Source organism: Topomyia yanbarensis, chromosome 1, assembly GCF_030247195.1.
Source record: "Topomyia yanbarensis strain Yona2022 chromosome 1, ASM3024719v1, whole genome shotgun sequence".
Taxonomy (NCBI): Eukaryota; Metazoa; Arthropoda; class Insecta; order Diptera; family Culicidae; genus Topomyia; species Topomyia yanbarensis.
This window is the reverse complement of record NC_080670.1, coordinates 198,346,346-198,365,957: the sequence shown is the minus strand read 5'-3', so window position 1 is coordinate 198,365,957 and position 19,612 is coordinate 198,346,346. Positions and strand designations below refer to the sequence as shown.

The 19,612-nt window shown below is 40.1% G+C and overlaps 1 protein-coding gene across 18 annotated transcripts in view; it reads left to right on the top strand.

Annotated features, from left to right (window-relative positions):
- The window catches only part of LOC131687212 (protein lap4-like), a 168,092-nt gene that overhangs the window by 135,415 nt on the left and 13,065 nt on the right, over window positions 1–19,612 (top strand). For 17 of the 18 annotated variants that reach the window (XM_058971315.1, XM_058971295.1, XM_058971312.1 and 14 more), the window contains 4 exons: window positions 3,671–5,119; window positions 7,515–7,614; window positions 15,263–15,455; window positions 17,611–17,892. In XM_058971315.1, the coding sequence (XP_058827298.1) occupies window positions 3,671–5,119; window positions 7,515–7,614; window positions 15,263–15,455; window positions 17,611–17,892 (2,024 nt within the window). The remainder of the gene's footprint in view (window positions 1–3,670; window positions 5,120–7,514; window positions 7,615–15,262; window positions 15,456–17,610; window positions 17,893–19,612) is intronic. The other variant, XM_058971363.1, reaches the window with a different exon arrangement.

Genomic DNA, 19,612 nt, shown 5'->3' with positions numbered 1-19,612 from the left:
AATAAAAAAAATTTCGATTTTTTGGTCGACCTCAACATATATAACCCCTTAATCCACCTAGTAGTGTAATAGTGCCTTTCTCATTTCTCCAAACTATGGTTCCATAGCTGGTTATGTTCGTTTCAATTGTGGAAATATCTAGTACATTCTGAGCAAACTTTGCACCTACACACAATCGGCCCTATTCTGCGCGGCGTGTGACGTGAGACGACTAATCTCATCTCACTCTAAGTGACTTTTCTCACCCAATTCTGAAGAGTCACTTCGGGTGACGTGAGACACCCATTTAACCGCAATGGGGAATCTCACATCACCCGAGTCGACTCTCAGAATAGGATGAGAAAAGTCACGTAAAGTGAGGTGAGATTAGTCGTCTCACGTCACACGCCACGCAGAATAGGGCCGAATGGCTCGCCAGTCACGAACCTGATGAGCTACGTGTAGACGGTGAAACACTCGAAACAAAACAACTATCATTCTTAATTAGCCTAATAAGCATTAATTCAATGTTGTCTTCCTGCTAACTAATTTTGTCATGCGGGGGTGGGTGTGTGAGGAGGGTGGAAAACCCTTGATCGAACCACTCCCCGGCTTAACTTGGGATGCTTTGTGATATAGCGGTGGTATAAAGATAGTGGGGTTGAGAGGGAGGAGGGGTTATGAGCGATGGATGGGGTGGTGTTCTAAGGGGGTACAATGAGGGGTGATCTTAGGGGGATTCAAACGGGGAGTGAGCAGTCAGGGGGAGAGGGGGCGTAAACCCTCTCCGTGCACTCCTAACTACGCCTTTGTTAAAACCCAGAAACCTTATGCCAGTCGAAAAAAAATTAGGTTGACCATTTTCAGAGTGATTGCATATCCTTTCTATATGAGGAAGGCAAAAATTTCTGTGTGGTTGCAATTTTAAACCCGTAACTCCGGAACCGGAAGTCGGATCAACTAAAAATTCAATAGCAGCCTATGGAAGCGTTATATCGTTCATTTGAAACTAAGTTTGAGCAATTTGGTTTAGCCACCTCTGAGAAAGGTGAGTGAGATTAGAAAATACACACACACATACAGACATTCGCTGATATCGACGAACTGAGTCGAATGGGATATGGCACGCGGCCCTCCGGGCCGGGTTTAGGTTGACGATTTTCAGAGTGATTGCATATCCTTGCTATATGAGAAAGGCAAAAATTGGGTGAAATCCGAGCAAATTTGCCCACAACCGATTGAAATTTTATATGAGAAATGCATGTATTTTTTCATACGTTTTATATGAAATTTCATAACTTTTTTCAAAGTGCTCGAAAAAATTTGAAACTTGGTAGAGCTTGATCACACTACGAGAAATTTCAAACGAGTTTTCGGAATCCATATTTTTTAGACTATTGGATTATTTTCTTGATTTTTTAATTTTTTGTCATTCATTTTTTTTGTTTTGGAGACAGTGTGCTTGGACACTACCAAGTTTAAATGTTTTTCGAGTACTTTGAAAAAAGTTATGAATTTTCATACAAAACGTATGAAAAAATAGATGGGGGCACATGTTGAAATGCTCCAATTTCGCTCAAATTTTGACCAATTTTTTTAATACCTTGATTCATTTTTTAACCGGCGATGGACAAAATTCCAATATCGCAAAAATAACTGCCATTCTATTACTACATTTTACTGTTTTCGCGTTAAAAAATAATCGCACGTTTTTTGGCAATAGAAGCCACTGTGGAACGGTTTAAACAACTGATGTCCCGGTGGTACACAAGTTTTTAGCTGATGAGTGAAAAATGAATCAAAATTTCTGTGGCTATCACGCCAACTTGGCAAGAAAGAATGTTGAAAGAATGAAATAACAATAGAGACAATTTTGCCGCTAGACCAGTGATGTTATTACTGTATCTCAGAACCCAGCTTTTTAAGAAATTCTGTGTCTTCGACAAAGTTGCTCAGGAAATCAAAACCTACAAGGTGGTATACAGAATATTGCCATTAGGCGGCGCTAGTGGACATGTCATTTTTCTGACCACCTGTACCTCAATTTCCTGATTTATAGCAGGTAGGTGTGGGTTTCTTCCACTAGGAGGTGCTAGTGAACATACTTACTGGTCTCTGGTTCTTTAGAAGGTTGTTCTATTTTTTCCTCTAACTATCCTTGCCTTTTGCTTATTTGATTGCTAAATACATCTGATTGAAAGGAAAATAAATATTTTATTAGAGCGCTTTGGATGTAGCCAGGATACTAGGATACTGCGTAGTTGATAAAAATTGTCAAGAAAGTCTGGGTAAAAAAAGGTATTCACACTGGCGACCCCCCTAGTTATAGCAATACGAACTATTTTCCATATTATCTGGTAGGTTCTAATCTCATGAGCAACTTTGCCGAAGACACAGAACTTTAACAAAACCCTGGAAACTTGAGATATAGTAGGTTGAAAAAATTACAAGTTCACTAGTGCCGTTTGGTAGCAGAATCCATAATAACGTCCACCGTCCTGCTAAGAAATCAGGAACTTGAGATACAGTAGGCCAAAAAATAGCACTAACACAGGCGCCGCCTCACGGCAGAATACCGCGTTATTCGGCATACCATCTCGCATAGGTTTTGATCTTCTGAACAACTTTGCTGAAGACACAAATATTGCTAATAATCAGAATTTAAGATACATAAGATAGAAAAAATTAATGCTCACTAGCGCCGCCTACCGGCAGAATTTCGGATGCTCACCCATCCAAACGTTTGCAGAAAATAGCAGTGTTCCAAATGACCAGGAGCCTGAGGTATTCTGAAGGGAAGGGATGCAACTGACCATGTTACAAATTTTGGCGCGAGCAACTGTTCTACTGTATTGAGTTTAAATTAAGTGCCAGTAATGTAAAACCGATGAATGGTCGCCTTTACTGTCTCACTTACAGCAGCAACCAGCACTAGTTTTGGTGGGTTTTATTCTAGCTTCGATTTGTACTTTCAGGAATTCGGATTCGATGACCTCGAAAACGATTCTTTCGATTTTATGTTGCCTTTTGGATTTGTAAATAGATTAATCTGTTCTATAATTCTTGTCGTCTTGTTTTTTAATTGTTATATCATTGTTACTTCATATTGGAAGAACTAAGTTCGTTTAAGTTAGGAAACTACTTTGTGATCAATTTGTAAATCCATTTCGAGATTTGTCCGTTTTTCAATCTATCATCAATATATTGTATAGATATGTGTAACGTAAACCCAATCAAAATAGTTTTAAGTTTAAATGTTTAATTTGTCGGAGTAATTTCCATGTCCTTCATTTTGATTCGAAATTAAGTTGTTCCGTTAGTCGCATTTTATGTGTTACATGTTCACAATTTTCACATTTGTGTTTGTTTATTGTTAACGGGTAATCATTTTCAGACGTTTGTAATAAAACTGTTTTTCTTTTTTCGTAAATTGTGTTGTGTGTAACAAACAACGGTTCAGTTATCACTCTTCATGTGTTTCGTCCAAAGTTCGCAATTTGTTTCTAAAACTTTATGTTCAACACAACACCCACGCCCCGCTCAGAAACAAAACTCTTACTGTCCCCCCTACGCTGCTGCTCAGCTTAGCCATTAAATTGAAATACACACACAGAACCAATGTTTTTCTCTTTCTTTTTTCCGCCCCTCCCCAACCCAAAAAAAACCATCACCGAACCCGACACCCACGTAGGTTGATCGCCGATATGGAAATATCCGGCCGTTGTTGCATGCAAACGATCCTTCCAAAACCTCAATAACCTCCTCCACTAGTACTACTACCGTTGCTACTACCACCACCACTACCACTAGTTCTGCTACCTCTTCAGCCAATACTAACCAAACGAACAACAACAACGCATCTATCGGCTCGAAAACAATCAAACCATCACCGCGCCCGGTAGAGCCTCCTCTCCCCGCTACGAAAAGTTACATTCCAGTCTACTCGTCCGGTGCCTATGAGCGCTCGATGTTCAACTCGAAGGAACCTGCGGTGGAGATGCGATCGAAACAACCGGTACCGGCAACTCGATCGGTAACTCCTACGCCAACGCCAACTGGTACAACTAGCAGCAGCAGCGGCAGCCACCACCGCAAATCCGTCAGTTTCGATCTGGACGATCCGGGAGAGGAGCAACGCCGGATGATGGTAGCAGCCGAGCAGGATGCGCAACAAATTCGCCAGTGGAAGGATGCTAACAACAATAGCGGAGCGAATCAGTTGAAAGGAATTTTGCGGAGTGGAAGTCCGACGACTTCCAGCAGGAGTCGCAGTACGACACCGGAAGAAGGAGGGTTGGCGCTGGAGCGGGACGCACGTGCTCGTTACGTCCGTAGCGAAATTGTGGATGATGTTCTGGAGAGTGAGGAGGAAGAATCACAAAGCGAGGATGATAGTGATGATGGGGACGAAGGAAGTGAAATTGAACGGGAGAATCCATTTAGGAAAGAGTTTTTCGGGGAGACGGAAGATAAGCGGGAAGTGCAAAGACGGCGATCGCCTCCGCCGCCACCGGTGAGAGATTTGAAGAGAGCGGAAATTGTGCCAAACGAGGGTATTCGGAATATGGAGGAAGAGTTTGGTCAAGGTAATTATATAGAATTTGAGCATGATGCTCGAACGAATACGGTTCGTGAAGTGAGAAGCTCGACGCAGAACCTGGCGAGCCGCAGCATGGAACGGTTGCCAAACTACGAAAAGATTGAACTAATCGCGGCCAAATTCGATGTGCTCCCGTCGAAAAAACGGGCGGAGTTTATACACGAAAATTTCAAGGAAAATACACTTGTCCCGGAAGAAACTCATCGTCAATTTTTGCTGGAGGAAAACCGAATGCGTAATGAGATGATCTCTCGAACGACTAATCCGTTCCTAGACACTGGTTACGACCAGGAGTCCCAACAATCGGTCTCCCCTGTGCCACAACGACCAATGCACTGGACCGGATCAACCGGACAGCTGCACTCTCCTCAAATCTACCCACCGGTCCAGGTGCTCCCAGTTCACTATACAAAACTTCCCACGCCTCAGCACACGGTATATACGTACGCACCGCCGCCGCCGCCACCACACCATCACTATCATCACTTTCAACAGCAGCAACACCAGCAACCGTACGGCATGTCAGGCTACAGTTACCTGGTGAGTGACTATCACCATCAATCACCACCTGGCGTTAGCTCTCCTCCTGCTCCTCCCACTATGGCGCCGCCACAGTACGTTCCGCATGGCCTAGCTGGTTACTACACACAAGCACTGCCAATGTCACCGCCACCACCACCACTACCAAAACTCCCACCACCACCACCACCACTGCAGGTTTCGTCGCAACAGCAACAACTGCCAGTGACGACGGTTCTCCTTGCACCAATATCATCCGTGAATGAGCATAATTCTGCCATCATCGGCGGTGGCTATACGTATAGTAACAGTCATCTCCATTCTAGCAGTAGTAATAATAACGCAACTGGCAGCACTGTTGTAGTATCACCACCATCATCATTATCATCAACGTCATCTTGCGGCATGATTTCACCCACACCGACATCCTCTCATCAGCAACAGCAGAACAATAATAATAATAATCATTCCAACCTTCAGCAGCAACAGTACTATCAACAACGACAGCAAGAGCACCACCATTCCAGTGCCACTGTTAGTAGTAGTAGTGTTAGTAACTATAGCAACGGCGGAGCTAGTACCAGTAGTAGTAGTAGCCTTAGTAGGAAAAAGTCCTTCAGTAGTAGTGCTGTTTAGTTGATGATTACAGTGCGTAGGGTAAAGATAACCACATATTAAGCTTGTAGAGAGTCACTAATCATCGGATTTGGAATATAATTGCGAGTGCAGTACTAGAGCATTACTTGTACAGGATGACTGGAACCGAGTGTTCGAGAAATACTTTGTTTTGAGTTTATTAACGTACAAAGCTTTTAGCGACCTTAAAAATTAAAAAAAAATTATTAATCTTCTAACAACGTGTTACAGCCTAAAATGCTCCTTTTCGATTGTAGAACTCACATAAAACATATTTTTGAATATATTGTTTGGTGTTAGTTAAAAAATTATTTTATGTTGAGTTGTAGAAATTCAAATAAACACCACGGAAAAAATTGCATCTTTTTCAAACAATAGAAAACATTTTTATTTTATTGGTACGGAAACTGAAATAGGATTATGAACCTTTTTGGCCCTAATAGGGAAGGTTTCTCAAGAACAGCTTAATATATATTTGCTATTCTGTGATTATGGAAAAGTTACTCTGTCAACAAATTCAGTTAAAATGACTTGGTGTCTTCCGCAAAGTTGTTAAGCATGCTATTACACACAACTTTGTGGAAGACATGATCGCTCTATGTATTCAAGATCAGAGTAGCCTTGTAGCGACGAACTATACCTTCTTTCGGTCCTTATTCCAGATTTTCGGAATTTGTGATAAGAAGAAAAACTTTTGTACTACAAATTTAGGTTACGTAAGTTAGTATCTGCTGCATGAAAACCGGTTTAGAGAAGAACTTCAAAAATGCTGTTATTATAAAGAGTCATTTTTTCACCAACTATTTTGCCTTAAAGAATTGCTATTATCAGCAAACTTCGAACAAAATTTGATTCCAGTCACCACTGTGTGTTATATATTTATTACATACTAGTCTTATTCGTCGTAAATGATACCGATTCGCTATTTGGAGTTTATGGAACAATGTAGGTGCCTTAATCGTGAAAAAACGCTCTTTACAAAAACGAGGCGAAACAAAAAACTTCATCGATGAGCGCTTCTAGTACTGCATTCATGCGAATCACCACCAAAAACAGTAGCTTTTAGAACCAAACAAATGTTTAGCTTAGCTTAGGTTTAACACCTGCATTCCATTTGTTCATCGAATCACATTACGTATCAGTGGTTGATAATGCATGTTTCACATTACACTAAACATTACATAAAATAATTGTTAGTTTCTCTATTAGTACAGTGCTAATTTGATAGTCATCCACGACTTCTTCTCCTAGATATGTGTGTATTTTATCAACTTTATAAAAGGAACCAACTAAGTCGAACTAAAAATACATAACAAAGAAAACAAAAGAGCTTTTAAAATACAGCATTCCTCTCTGGTGGTTTGTTTTTTACTTCTTTTTTACTTACCGTTGCATCATTATTATTTATATATATGCTTGACCTTCCCCCACCGGTCCCCTCCCCCGAACCTTCAAACAACGCGAAAACAAAACGATAAATTTCGCTGCTGCATGAAGGCTTCTCGCTACAGAAAAAAAAAACACTAAAAGCAACTCAGCCATTTTGGACACTGTGCAGAATGACACTTCTGCTGCTGCTGCTGCTGATGCTACTGCTGACATCTACTACTATCTGCAGCTGGATTTCGAATGCAATGAGCTTACCTCTTAAGTTTTTGACACACGAGAAAAATGTTTTCAATCATATATTGAATTTTTGTTTTTGTTTTCCCATAACTTTAGTTTTTTTTCGAAAATCACTAAATAATAGTTTGATTTGTTCCCACCTTAATCACAATAGTCGCCTCCGCCAGCGCCAAAGACACCGAAAAGTGTCTCGGATAAGAAGCGTTTCTTCGAGAATGCCATGGAGGATCAGAACAAGCAGACGCCGAAACCTGGTAAGTGCTCCACTGTTATAACACGGAACAAGTACCGGAAATGTTAGAACACGGAATAATTCGGACATGCGAAACTAATCATAATTTTATTTTATTACATTAGGTAAATACTTCGAAATTTGTTAGAAATCATTTAGAGTGTATACATTTACAGACGATATGTTTGTTTTCTTATGCAATTAATGGACCAAGGGAGTCGCAATTCGGTTTCAACTATCGCATCCATTTGTTTTTTTCGATCTCTGATGAAACTGACGTATTATTGTGTGCTGGAAGTAGAGTAATGAACGACATTTTGCTTTTTTCGAAATTTTCGAAAACCGAGAGCAAATGAACGCGTACTTCATCGGATCATTCGGTTTGAACGAGAAGGACTTTTAATTAGAATCATTTTTCAAAAGACCCACAACAAAAGGATTGAAAACTTGGAAAAATGGAATAAAGTAAACCTAACCTAACACTTCAACGGATCTAAAGGGCGAACACGAAATTATTGCGACACATTCAACAGGGCATAACTTTTTTACCATTGGGTAAAAATCAACCAAATTTTGCACACTTTCTCATTGATGTGTATTGTTTACATGCTGTCAAACTCGAAGTCGTGTTGTTCGATTCAACGAAAATGGAGGTGAACCAAAGCGAGTCGAGAGAACAAATTCTTTCCAAACACCTGGAATTTCCTGACCTGTCGCACCGGCAGTTGGGAAAAATGTTGAACATTCACCATTCAACCGTCTCCAGAGTGTTGAAGCGGTTCCAGGAGCGGTTGACGTTGGACCACGGCAAAGGAGCTGGAAGAAAACCGGGACCGGAGAACAAAAATTAAAGCAAATCCCAACGTCTCAAGCCGTGATTTGGCTAAAAAGATCGACATGTCGCAGAGCTACGTCCAGAATGCATAGACGAGAGCTGGATTACACACATACAAGGTACAGAACTTCCCAAATGCGATGAGCGGCAACAATCGACGACTAAAACTCGGGCACGGAAGCCCTACGAGAAGATGCTGACAAAATATGGCTGCTGTGTGATGGACGACGAAACGTATATAAAAGCCGATTTTAAGCAAATTCCGGGGTTGGAGTTTTTCACCGGCACGACCAAGTTCTATGTGGACGACAAATTTCAGAAGTAGAAAATGTTGAAGTTCGCCTCCATATATCTCATTTGGCATCTGCTCTTGCGGACTGAGGAGTGAGCCTTTCGTGACAAAGGGCACAGTAAATGGCGAGATCTACAAATCTGAGTGCCTCGAGAAGCGCCTTTTGCCGTTCTTGCAGTAGCACGACGAAGCTCCGCTATTTTGGCCAAATTTGGCATCATGCCACTATTCTAAAAGTGTCCTTGAGTGGTATGAGGCCAATTCTGTCCATTTTGTTCCAAAGGACATAAATCCGCCAAACTGTCTGGAGCTGCGCCCGGTGGAGCAGTACTGGGCAATGATGAAGCGGGAACTTCGGAAGAGCAAGAAGACAGTCAAAGACGAGAAGGACATGTTAAGAAAATCGAAAAAACTGAGAAACTGGTACCGGATGACATTGTAAAGACTTTGATGGAGGGCATCAAGCGAAAATGCGTTCAATTTTACTCTCAAGGCTCCATCGATTAACTTTTCTTTTGATTTTTGAAGTAAAAATATGTATAAAACTACCCTAAAATTTTGGTTTCATTTTGAACATTATATGAAAATTGGCATGACATTTTCGGTGTCGCAATAATTTCGTGTTCGCCCTTTAATATCGTACGGGCTTAATCTTTGTCTTCTCTTGTTCTGTTCACGTAGATATCGACAAAGCGCCGGCAGGTACGAAAAATGTGTGTGAAATGTGAGTGAGAAAACGCCAAGCGAAAATGAGTCTCACAGCGATGCAAGGGAGCAATGTCCGATTGTGTCATTATAAAACTTCTGTGCCCCGTGAGTCTCACACCTAAGTTGATTCCTAGTCCCACCAGGAGTACTTGCTCCAAATTTGAAGCAAATCGGACATGTCTAGCTACCGGACCAACGTGCCCGAAGTTTGTATGGGAGTTTTCGACAGTTTATATGGAGAAAACCCACTAGCGCGCATTTTCGCCGCTAGGTGGCACTGTATGCATCGCATTATCACTGTAAGTGAAAACAAAAAAGATAATTTAATTGTCTACAACTTTGTCGAAGACTGCTAGTCAATCCGGCAGTTTCTCCATGTAAACTGTCGAAAACTCCCATACAAACTTCGAGCACGGTGGTTCGGTAGCTAGACTTGTCCGATTTGCTTCAAATTTGGAGAAAGTACTCCTGGTGGGACTAGGAATCGACTCAGGTGTGGGCCGATAGGGGTCATTTTTTTTCTTGTCACTCTATTGGGCACTCTTGAGCTAGGGGGGCCCCTAAAATTGAACAGGTATAAACAGCTGTAGTAAGAGAATGATCAAAAAAGATTCCCAGCTTTACGGTACTGTGTCCACTCCATACCACCCTGAGACTCTTTCCCAAATATAAGCCACCATCAGTCAACCGTGTTGACATTACTTTAAAAATAAAGTGGGATTTAGATTATACTGAGAACAAAGACGATTTCAGATTTCCACAACCAGGTGTCGTTGCCGATGTCCAAATAACGCCATGGACTTATTAACTACGCTATAGTATTCCCAGACGGTGTAATCTGATCTTCATAGTTAGAAGACGTTGTTTGAGGACGAAGGGTGCCTCCACGAAGAAGGAGGAACGTTGGGGTAGGATGTGTTTGACATCCATTATTGGAACGTGATCCAGTGTAGCAAAAATTTCATCATACATACTCCATAAAGTGCAAACATAACGAAGCACACTGCTGTTAATTTCTAAAATACTTATTGTACTGTCGCTATAAGCATAACTGTCCCATGTGCTATGAGACTCCATATACACATGGGACAATTATGCTTAGAGCGGCAGTGTAGCTTGCACACATTCAGTTGCATTGATTCGTTTAGTGTTATTTCTGGTATGATAGCTGCTTGATGTTCCTGATATCATGAAACAAAGCGGAGTCGATTTCCGACTTTGGCAAAAGCCACATTTATTCTTTCAATGAATATTCCACTTCGCTTACAGATGACCGAATGCGGGAACCGCGAGAATCGTCTCGAGATTCGTTCATTTTGTTCGTATTCCTTTCTGTTGAAATAGAAATAACGGTTCTTTGAAAAATTGTCTCTTTTTGCATGAATTGCTTTCAAAACGAGCCAAAAGATTACTCGAATCTATCGATATGATCGGTAAAATTCGTTTCAATATCAGAAATGTAACACGGTCGAAATATAAAAGTGCACGTGGCCGCGACGCCTTTTGTCCAAAAACAGAGGCTTTTAATTTTTATAAAAAAAATATGCTACCAAATGTTCGAAGTTCTTCAAATATCCCTAAACGCACGCACGATTGCCCTGACTCATGTATTCAAGTCTAGGGTAAAGTCAGGTTTGATATGCGTAAACACTTCCAAAAGAGTATCTTCAATTTTTTTTTTGGGATTTCATGACATTTATCTTCATGATGGTTTAGATTTTTTTAGATAAGGTAGATGAACTACAGGACAACACTACTGATATTGTGTCAATGTAAAACTGACCAGGCAAAATGAAACATGCCAAATCCAACCAAAGAGTGTCGAGTTTTCGTAAAGCCTTAAGAAGTCACTTTTGAACATTTCCATGTAAATTTTTCCATTTAAAGATTCAAATGTGACGAAGAAATAAATACTTTTCCTCATCCGCAGATCGCTTGCGAAACAAAGTTTTCCAGTTCGGTTCGGTGATTCCAAATTTTGAATACGTGGTGCTAAAAATAGATTAAAACTTGAATAGAAATATTGGAATGATGTTTCAACTGGTTCAACAGTCATGCAGTGTCTTGTTTTCTATCGCTCTGATGCCCTTTAAACAACTTGATCACATGGGATACGGTGCAATGTGCGATTCCAAGCTGCTACAGATCTATAGTTACCCCCACGCTAAAAAGTTACGAACAATTTCTTTTTTGGAAATTAGTCTATTGAATAATTTTATATTCATCCTAAGTGCGGGGACACGTGGACACGTCACCACCGAGCGGCCTGTTTGGGCTCCGACACCGAGGTTGAGTGAGGAGGTGACCTGGCTTCGGATGCATACTGTTGGCATGCCATGGCGAGGTTGACGATGTCAGTATCCAGACTGAAGTCAAGAATTTCGAGGGTCTTTATACGCTACATACCGTGATGGCTAAAATGGAGCCGTTCGAGGCATCACTGCGACGGGACGACGAACATTTCGGCAAACATGGTACCATCTGTGTACCACGGAAAGTGATTCCTTTCAGGCTTGGAATCGTTGGATATCGGACTACAAATTACAAACTACTGAATTATGGCCTCTCGTACTGAACGTGATGATAGCAGACTTTTCGAAGCAATGGGTCTTCAAGGCACCCATTGTGTGACGGCTCTGAAATTTAAGTAAAACTTTAATAGTATTAGGTACGACCGTCCCGAGATCCTCCTCCAGGTTGAGGCTGTTGACAATGTGATCCACGTACTGCACTTACTACTAACAGAAAGTGCACCTCTCGATTCGAATGGTGAATCCGAAATCTTGAATTCGTTTAAGAACAGCTCGTAAATTGTGATCGTGTTCTTTTTCAGTCTTATCGCTAACGATGGTATCATCGAGGTTTGCACGTTGAATGCGTTTAGGAAAATCCGCAGTGCCACGTCACAACAGAAGGTGTCCATGGGCACGAACCACAGGTAGGTAGACTTGTTCAAGCAAATGAAAATGTCGCAGTTCTCTGAGAAATGTCTGGTTTGGTAGGGTATCTGTACCTGTGGCTTCAAAAGCGACATTTTCATTGCAACTAGGGCTGTCACCTCGAAATTAACGTAGAAAGAGGGTATAAATAAACGTCTGCTGCCTTTCCTGAAGTAATAGGATTGTTCCGTGATATTTTGGCTGCATTTGGCATCCTTCTTTTACGGAAAAAAAACCACGAAGTGATATGACGCCAGCAACGTTCAGGTAATGTCCAAAGAAAAGGATTCTTCGAATACACCAAAGCCGCACTCAATCGTGAAATATTAGGACATCGTCAAGCCAAACCTGAAGAAGACCCAATAAATGTTGGAAGCGATGAGTAGTTCAAGGTGAACTGGCGTTCTGCGGCGAACCAAGTGGACGAGGTATCTGTACACCATCTGATGGCAGAAGTTCAACGAAAAGCTCGACAATTCGGTCTCGGTCAACCGGAAAATCAACTTAATATTTTTTCAGTATTTTATACCAATAGAACTTCAAAAAGAAAAATAATTAGTTTTTTTTAACAGAAAGTTTCACCATTTTCAGGTATTGTTGTTTGAGTAAGTTTTGATCGTAAGACGTAAGAGTTACGATATTCTAAGCAATATTCAGGACTATACTATGTTGACAGAAATTAACGAACCCCATGCTTGAAAAGCAGGGGAAAAATCAGACTTTCTACGAGATAACATCGCACCAGCAGTAAAGTTGTGGATACACATTGAAGACGAGAAAGATAAATTTAAAAGAACAAACGTTAATACGAAGAGCAAACGAGGAAACTGTTTAAACAAGGAAACCTTTAGTCTTGCCTGTAGTCAAATGAAGAAAAAAAAAAAGTAATTAAAATGTGCTGAAATCGTCCAAGATTGAATAACCCACACCGAGTACCGACAATGGAACTTGTACATGGACTCATAAGGCAATAAAAATGTTAATATGACATTACAAGAACAGGTTATGAAGCTTTTCCTCGTGGTTGTTGATCAGGATTTACCAAATTATATGCAGGAAAGTTTTAAAGAGATTTCGAAAGAGGGCTTTGATTCTCGCGGGAGATAAATTCGATCTTCAATCGAGATCAACCTTCAGAATACCCGGCTAAAACCCAGGTGGTTTCTCCAAATATTGGCTGTACATACATGAATTTAATAAATGCTGTGCTTATTGTGTAGTCGCGGGATTTATTGAGCCAAATCATGTTAAGACCACAACTGTTTCGGAAATAATTGTGCCGTGAGAGCATCCCTGTCTAAGAAAAAATATACTCTTCATCCAACGGGACACGGCAATGATAGTCCCATTAACAACTTCAGAAAAATCTTCAAAAATCCAAAAATGAACAGATAAGGAACCCAAACGCTGGTGGAACGCAAACGTCGATTAAGTGTGGAATGGAAATGATTTAAACGGAAAAGAGTACGGTTGATAAACCGACTGATGACATACGGCAGCTATGTGCGAATGGAACCCATAGACTATGAGACATGTGAGGCGGCAGACCATGACTGTTTACCATGCGGTCATAATAGAATGATAGCTCACATAGAACACCAATAAAAGTGCTTGAATCTTGGAACTTGGTCAAAAGATGGAAAGTCCACTAAGTCACTCAAAAAGTTGCGATGGTGTGAATGACGGCGTCCGTGGTCCTTGCTTGCCCCAGATTTGAGAAAGTGTGAGACGACTTGCCGGCTCTAAACGCAGAAAATGTCGTACAAGAAAGTTGCAAAGTAGAAAGGACCTGAAATACAATTATTAGAATTGTCACATTATTGCAGCTGCAGAGGAAGTGGAGAAGAGATCATTGAAGTAGTTTCGAATAAGTGAACCCTAGCAGTCACTGTGGAGTAGACTAAGATCTACCGCCGGGAATTACGCTCCTCCTGGAATTGCCGGACCGACCTAAACACCCTATAGGGTAGCTCGTGAGTAGGCTAGATCCACTGCTGGGACTAGATCGCGTAGATCGCTATGAAACGAGAAGTTAATTGGCTCACAAAAAAGCATCGATATCGGGAGAAATCCAACCCCGGATCATCTAACCGTTAAAAAACTCCCTAGAACCAATAATTGCATGGCAATGTAGAACGAAACTTGCTAAGAGTTATACACTCGCAAATAATCGAAGTTCTAATACTTTTTTTTTAAATTAGTCGCATCCTTTTAATTTCCATGTCACTTTTAACTATAGTACAGAGAAAGTAACGACGTTTTGATTGGGATGGATTCGGTGGTTTATCTTTCATCAAGACCACGTTGAAAACCGTAATTAGGAGAAATGATCCAGCTGCGATAAATTGAGGCCCTAGAGCTAGTAAAAAGAGGTGACCAAATTCTAATTGGAACAAACCATAACACATACAAAAATCGATAATACCTCGCAAAAATATTTTATTTGACAAGTAATTTGTTGTTGCGGACCGAAATTAGAATTTTTCGGAGTCAATATATTCAAATTGACAAAAACACCTTGGGAAGAAATTATTCAGTTTTTCCGAAGCAACTTGACTTGAGTTGTCTTCCTTTATTCAAATATCCCGAAAATCGGTATCAAGATAGACCTCATCTTAGTTCCCATGGAATAGAATTCTGCCAATGCACCAAAGAGACGGTCTATCGCGAAGGTGTATGTCGCAAACAGTATAAAATAAAATATTACAAGTAATGAGCTGCACCAAAATTAGCTCCAAAAATAATCCCAAAATAAGGTATACCCAAAAGCCATAAAAAATAAGCAATCGTATTACTAACAAATTTCCGCGTCCGAATTTTTCTGTACTCAATTAGTACACTTTATGGATTATATCCACAACAAATGATCACCATTTTGCACCCTTCCTTCACACAGAGAAAGTATTCTCCTTCCTATCGAAGGACGAAGTCGAGAATTTGAAGCAAGAAGAGGAACGCAAGATTGCTACCCTGGGAAGACGGCGCATCCAGGAGCGAGCCTACGACGAGCACGAGGATGAGTATTGCTCCGGAGACGACGAGGTGCACGATCACTACGGAAAGTCGGACGAAAACGATAACGATATGAGGTAACTATTGTCCGCTCGTTCTTCATCTCTGTCAGTGTGTTGTGTGTGTGAGAGAGTAGCTCATTTTTTATACTACCGTTCGGTTTTGTATGACTATACGAGCTAGATTCTGCATCTAATTTTGATCCCTCTTTAGCTCTTGTTTGATGCCTATTCTTTGATTTTCTTTCCTTTATTACTGCTCTTTTCGATAGGTCCTAGCGTTTGTAGATTTTAACCACTACCGAGCGTAAATAGTTAGAACTTTCGAATAATGATAGGAATCTAATAAGGCTGTAGAATTTACTAACCGACCGTAATCTAGTACTACTCTTGTAGTTAAGACAACTAACCATAGTATAGTAAAACGGCATGCGACGATGACAGAATCGTTTCCTCGCTCCGAAAGCATGTTGCACAAATGACAAAACTTTAACTCGTGTAAACCTACTCGGAATATAATTGTTTTTACTATAATTGTTGTCGTTTCGAGGAATCCCCTAGTCAGTACCAAAACATATCAACAATAGTCATTTATGTTTTCTCTCTGTTGGTTTTTCGCCTTCGTCTCTTCCTCTTCCTCAGGAGTGCACTTGAAGAAATAGAAGCTGTAATTAGAAGTTAGAACACTCACTATTTTGCAGAGAGTGAAAAAGGCGCACAATCATCTCTTCTATTACTGCTGCCACTATTATCTGACCCGCTACGACTGTTAGCATCCTAAAACATCATATACATACTGCTAAAGCTAGTCTATTGTTGCGATTGCGAAAAATAAGAACTATTGCGAATGGAATTGATATACTTAATCCGGTTGGCCAAGGAAAAGATAGGATAGGATTAACCTTCAAAGCTACTATAGGGTAGACGATCCCTTATTCATCTCATTATACAGCCCAATTGGCCCAGATTTATTTTGATAATTTTAACTAGTTCCTATAAAATTGTACAATTACAAAATTTAAAATGCTTGGTACCCTTTTTATTCGACCAAGAACCAATGCGCTGGACAGAGAAAGTAGACGCTCTTTTAATTATTGTGCTCATATAAATATGATGAGATGAATTAGGGAACAGCTACCTTATATAAAAAACGACCTTATCTCAAAAGCATTTTCATTTCATTTTATTTTCATCACGATGTTTTATTTCTGTTTTACGTTAGTGCCATTCAGTTACAGTAAGATTACGAACCCTGTATTGCTTTTCGGAGGCAATCTCGAATACGATTGCTTGCTGCAATCAGTGCTCTTAAAGCGAAAAAGTATTACTAAGCTAGCAACGACGGTTTTCGATTCCCTCCTTATACATACTAAGATGCTTTTTTTTCTACTTACTAATCACCTTCAAACATTCTGTGAAAATGTTCTTTTAATATGTAAACGATTTATCATATCACTGTAGTACTATACACAGCAGTTGATTAGAAAGCCAGTTAAATATTTAGTCTCCTTAGTACAGATATATATTCAGAGCTAGGGTAATTAAGGTTTCCGGTCATTCTAAAACGACACACTAAATACGCGTCTATATTTAGCTAGTTTGTCTCCTATATTGTATATTACATACAATTAAAATCAATAGTTTACAAACTATATCTAAGGTTCTAAGAAAAATGTTAAACTAAGATGGCCAAATCAAAATGAACATACTATTTTGTGTATATAAATAAACCTAGCGCTTTTGCAAAGATTTTTCTTTTCATTTTTCAAACTTGATTGCTGTCCTATTCTGTTCGGTTTCCCTTATTATTTCTTGTCTCGTTCTTTAAAGTAAGTGCCTTTTTATTTCATTTTCATATCTGTTTACTATATTTAATGTGGTGGTTTGTGGCTAACTATCTTCAGTCATTTAATAAAAAAAACAAGCGTTTTGGTTTGAGGCTAAGCATATAGTAGTTAACACTCATTTGAGCTGTGGATGGCTGCTTCCAGCTAAGGTGTGCGTTAGTTTGCTGCAATCATTTATGTTGAGCTGTTTGTAGAGAAGAAACAAAACCGGCAATCGACAAACCTTTTCTCTCTTCATTCGTTTCGTCCCAATTTTTCTGTTATTGCGTTCAAATCAAATCATTTTACCACCTACCATATCACCACCACCACCTCCACCATTGCCACCACACTACGTCACGCGCAAATCTGCAAATCCAAACAAACCTCAAAACGAACCACAAAAGCAATCCTTTGATGACCATGGTGAGGCCGACCGCGGAGGAACCTGCTCAACCACCGGTGGTGGTTCATCAGGAGGAGAAACAGCAGCAGCAACATCAGGATTTGATTCTATCGCGGCAGGTAACATCAACAACAGCGACACCTTCGCCGCTTCAGGTCAGAACACCGGTCAGTCGAATTCCGATCCGAACAGCGAATGCCGAGAAACGAGCCCGAGCAAACGATATGCTGCCACCGGAGTACGACGAGTCGAAGCTGAGCCCGTCCGAGATTCGAGCGCTGAGGTGAGTGACATTTTGATATTATTTTGCTTGAAGAAAATTGACAGGTTGTGTAGAAAAGTGATTAATTGGCGTATTTATGCAGTAATTCTTTCGCGAGAACAGCATCCATCACGTGCAATGTATAAGTAATTTACAAAATTTCTTCCTAATACTTGTATGTTGATGGAGCTGAGTCGAATTCAGATGAGTTCATATACCTTGGAACACTAGTGACTTTCTACGGTTTGTGTAGTTAGTTAAAATCCCGTGGCCTGCGTATGCAGAAAAAAACCTGTATAAATCTATGCAAAAACAAATAATTGTTTTTTCGTGCAGGAGGGCACAATACCCAACTTAAAATTAGTTTTTAGCGTTTCGGATTCTCCTCATCAGTAACTAGCACCAGTCTTTGGGCTAATTAGATGATAAATCTAAACTAGCACCAAAGCTGGCGCTGCTGAATTCCGCATTCTTGTCAGCAAACCAGTGCTTCTGTGCTTGTCTTTCCGAGACATCACTCGGAACATGTTAAAGACTGGTGCTAGTTACTGATGAGAAGAATCCGAAACGTTAAAAACTGATTTTTTCTGTATAAATCGCTGATACTCCTTGCTGCTCTATACAACCATGGACATTGAGTGCGTTGTGGGTGTATGAACAAACTATAACAAATTCGCATCTAATTTGAGAGAGAATGCGTTTAATTTCCTTTTTTTCGCTTGCAACAAAATTCCTATTCTGTTTTGTGTAGAAATTTTAACCCTGATGCAGAATATCGGAGGGTAACCTATCGCAATTTTCAATTGTTCCCTTACATTCACGAATCATCCTAATATGTAGCAAAATTCGCTGTTCAATATTCTATATGTAACGAAGCTTAGTGCTTTCTCAATACGTGAGAACTGTAGTATTACTGTTGACATTTCAAAATGTACCGCATGGCGGTTTGTTAGAGAAGTAGGCCAATTGTTGAAACCCTTTCATGCCCAACTTTTTTCTAGTACATGTAGGGTTTCAAAACTATTTTTCCTTGAAAACGGCGAGATCAAGAAACACGAAAAGTCTATTGTCAAAAAGATAGGTGCGCTTCCCTTGCAGTGCTAGAAGCTGCTCAATTTTTACCTTCCAATACTCAATACAATTCTCCAAGAATATTTACAATAGTCCAATTGCATGAAAAACGTAGCCAATGACAGTGTAAATTGATAAGTTTTATCTGTTTTCAATAATATTGTACTATAACGAAGATATATGAAAAAATCATTTTCCGTTGTCAACGTAAACTGTCCCTGGCAGCACTGCTCCATCGGAATCGAGTCAGACTAATTGCAATAACTTCGCTTCTAGAGCTGATGCCTGTAACTGTTAGTACTCAAGCGAAAGGCAATAGTCACATTCATTAGCCTTACTTGTTCTTGCCTCAATCAAAAGTTATAGCTGTTTAAAAACGTTTCTGTCCACAAATAACATGGGCATTAGAGTGGGACACGGTTATATGAAAAAAATAAAATTTTGCTCCGAGAAACTTTTTGGGCTACATTTGGGTCCTAAAACAATCGTGCAAATTCTTAGCTCAATCGGTGAAACTATATTTTTGCGCCCGTGGTTTAAAGTTTACATGGAAATTCGTATGGGAAAATTGATTTTCACAAATTAATTCTTCCAGGAGTCTACCATTGCCTCCTAAAAATAAATCGATATGTGGTTTTAGTTGGAAATTTAACAGTGAAACAATACCCCG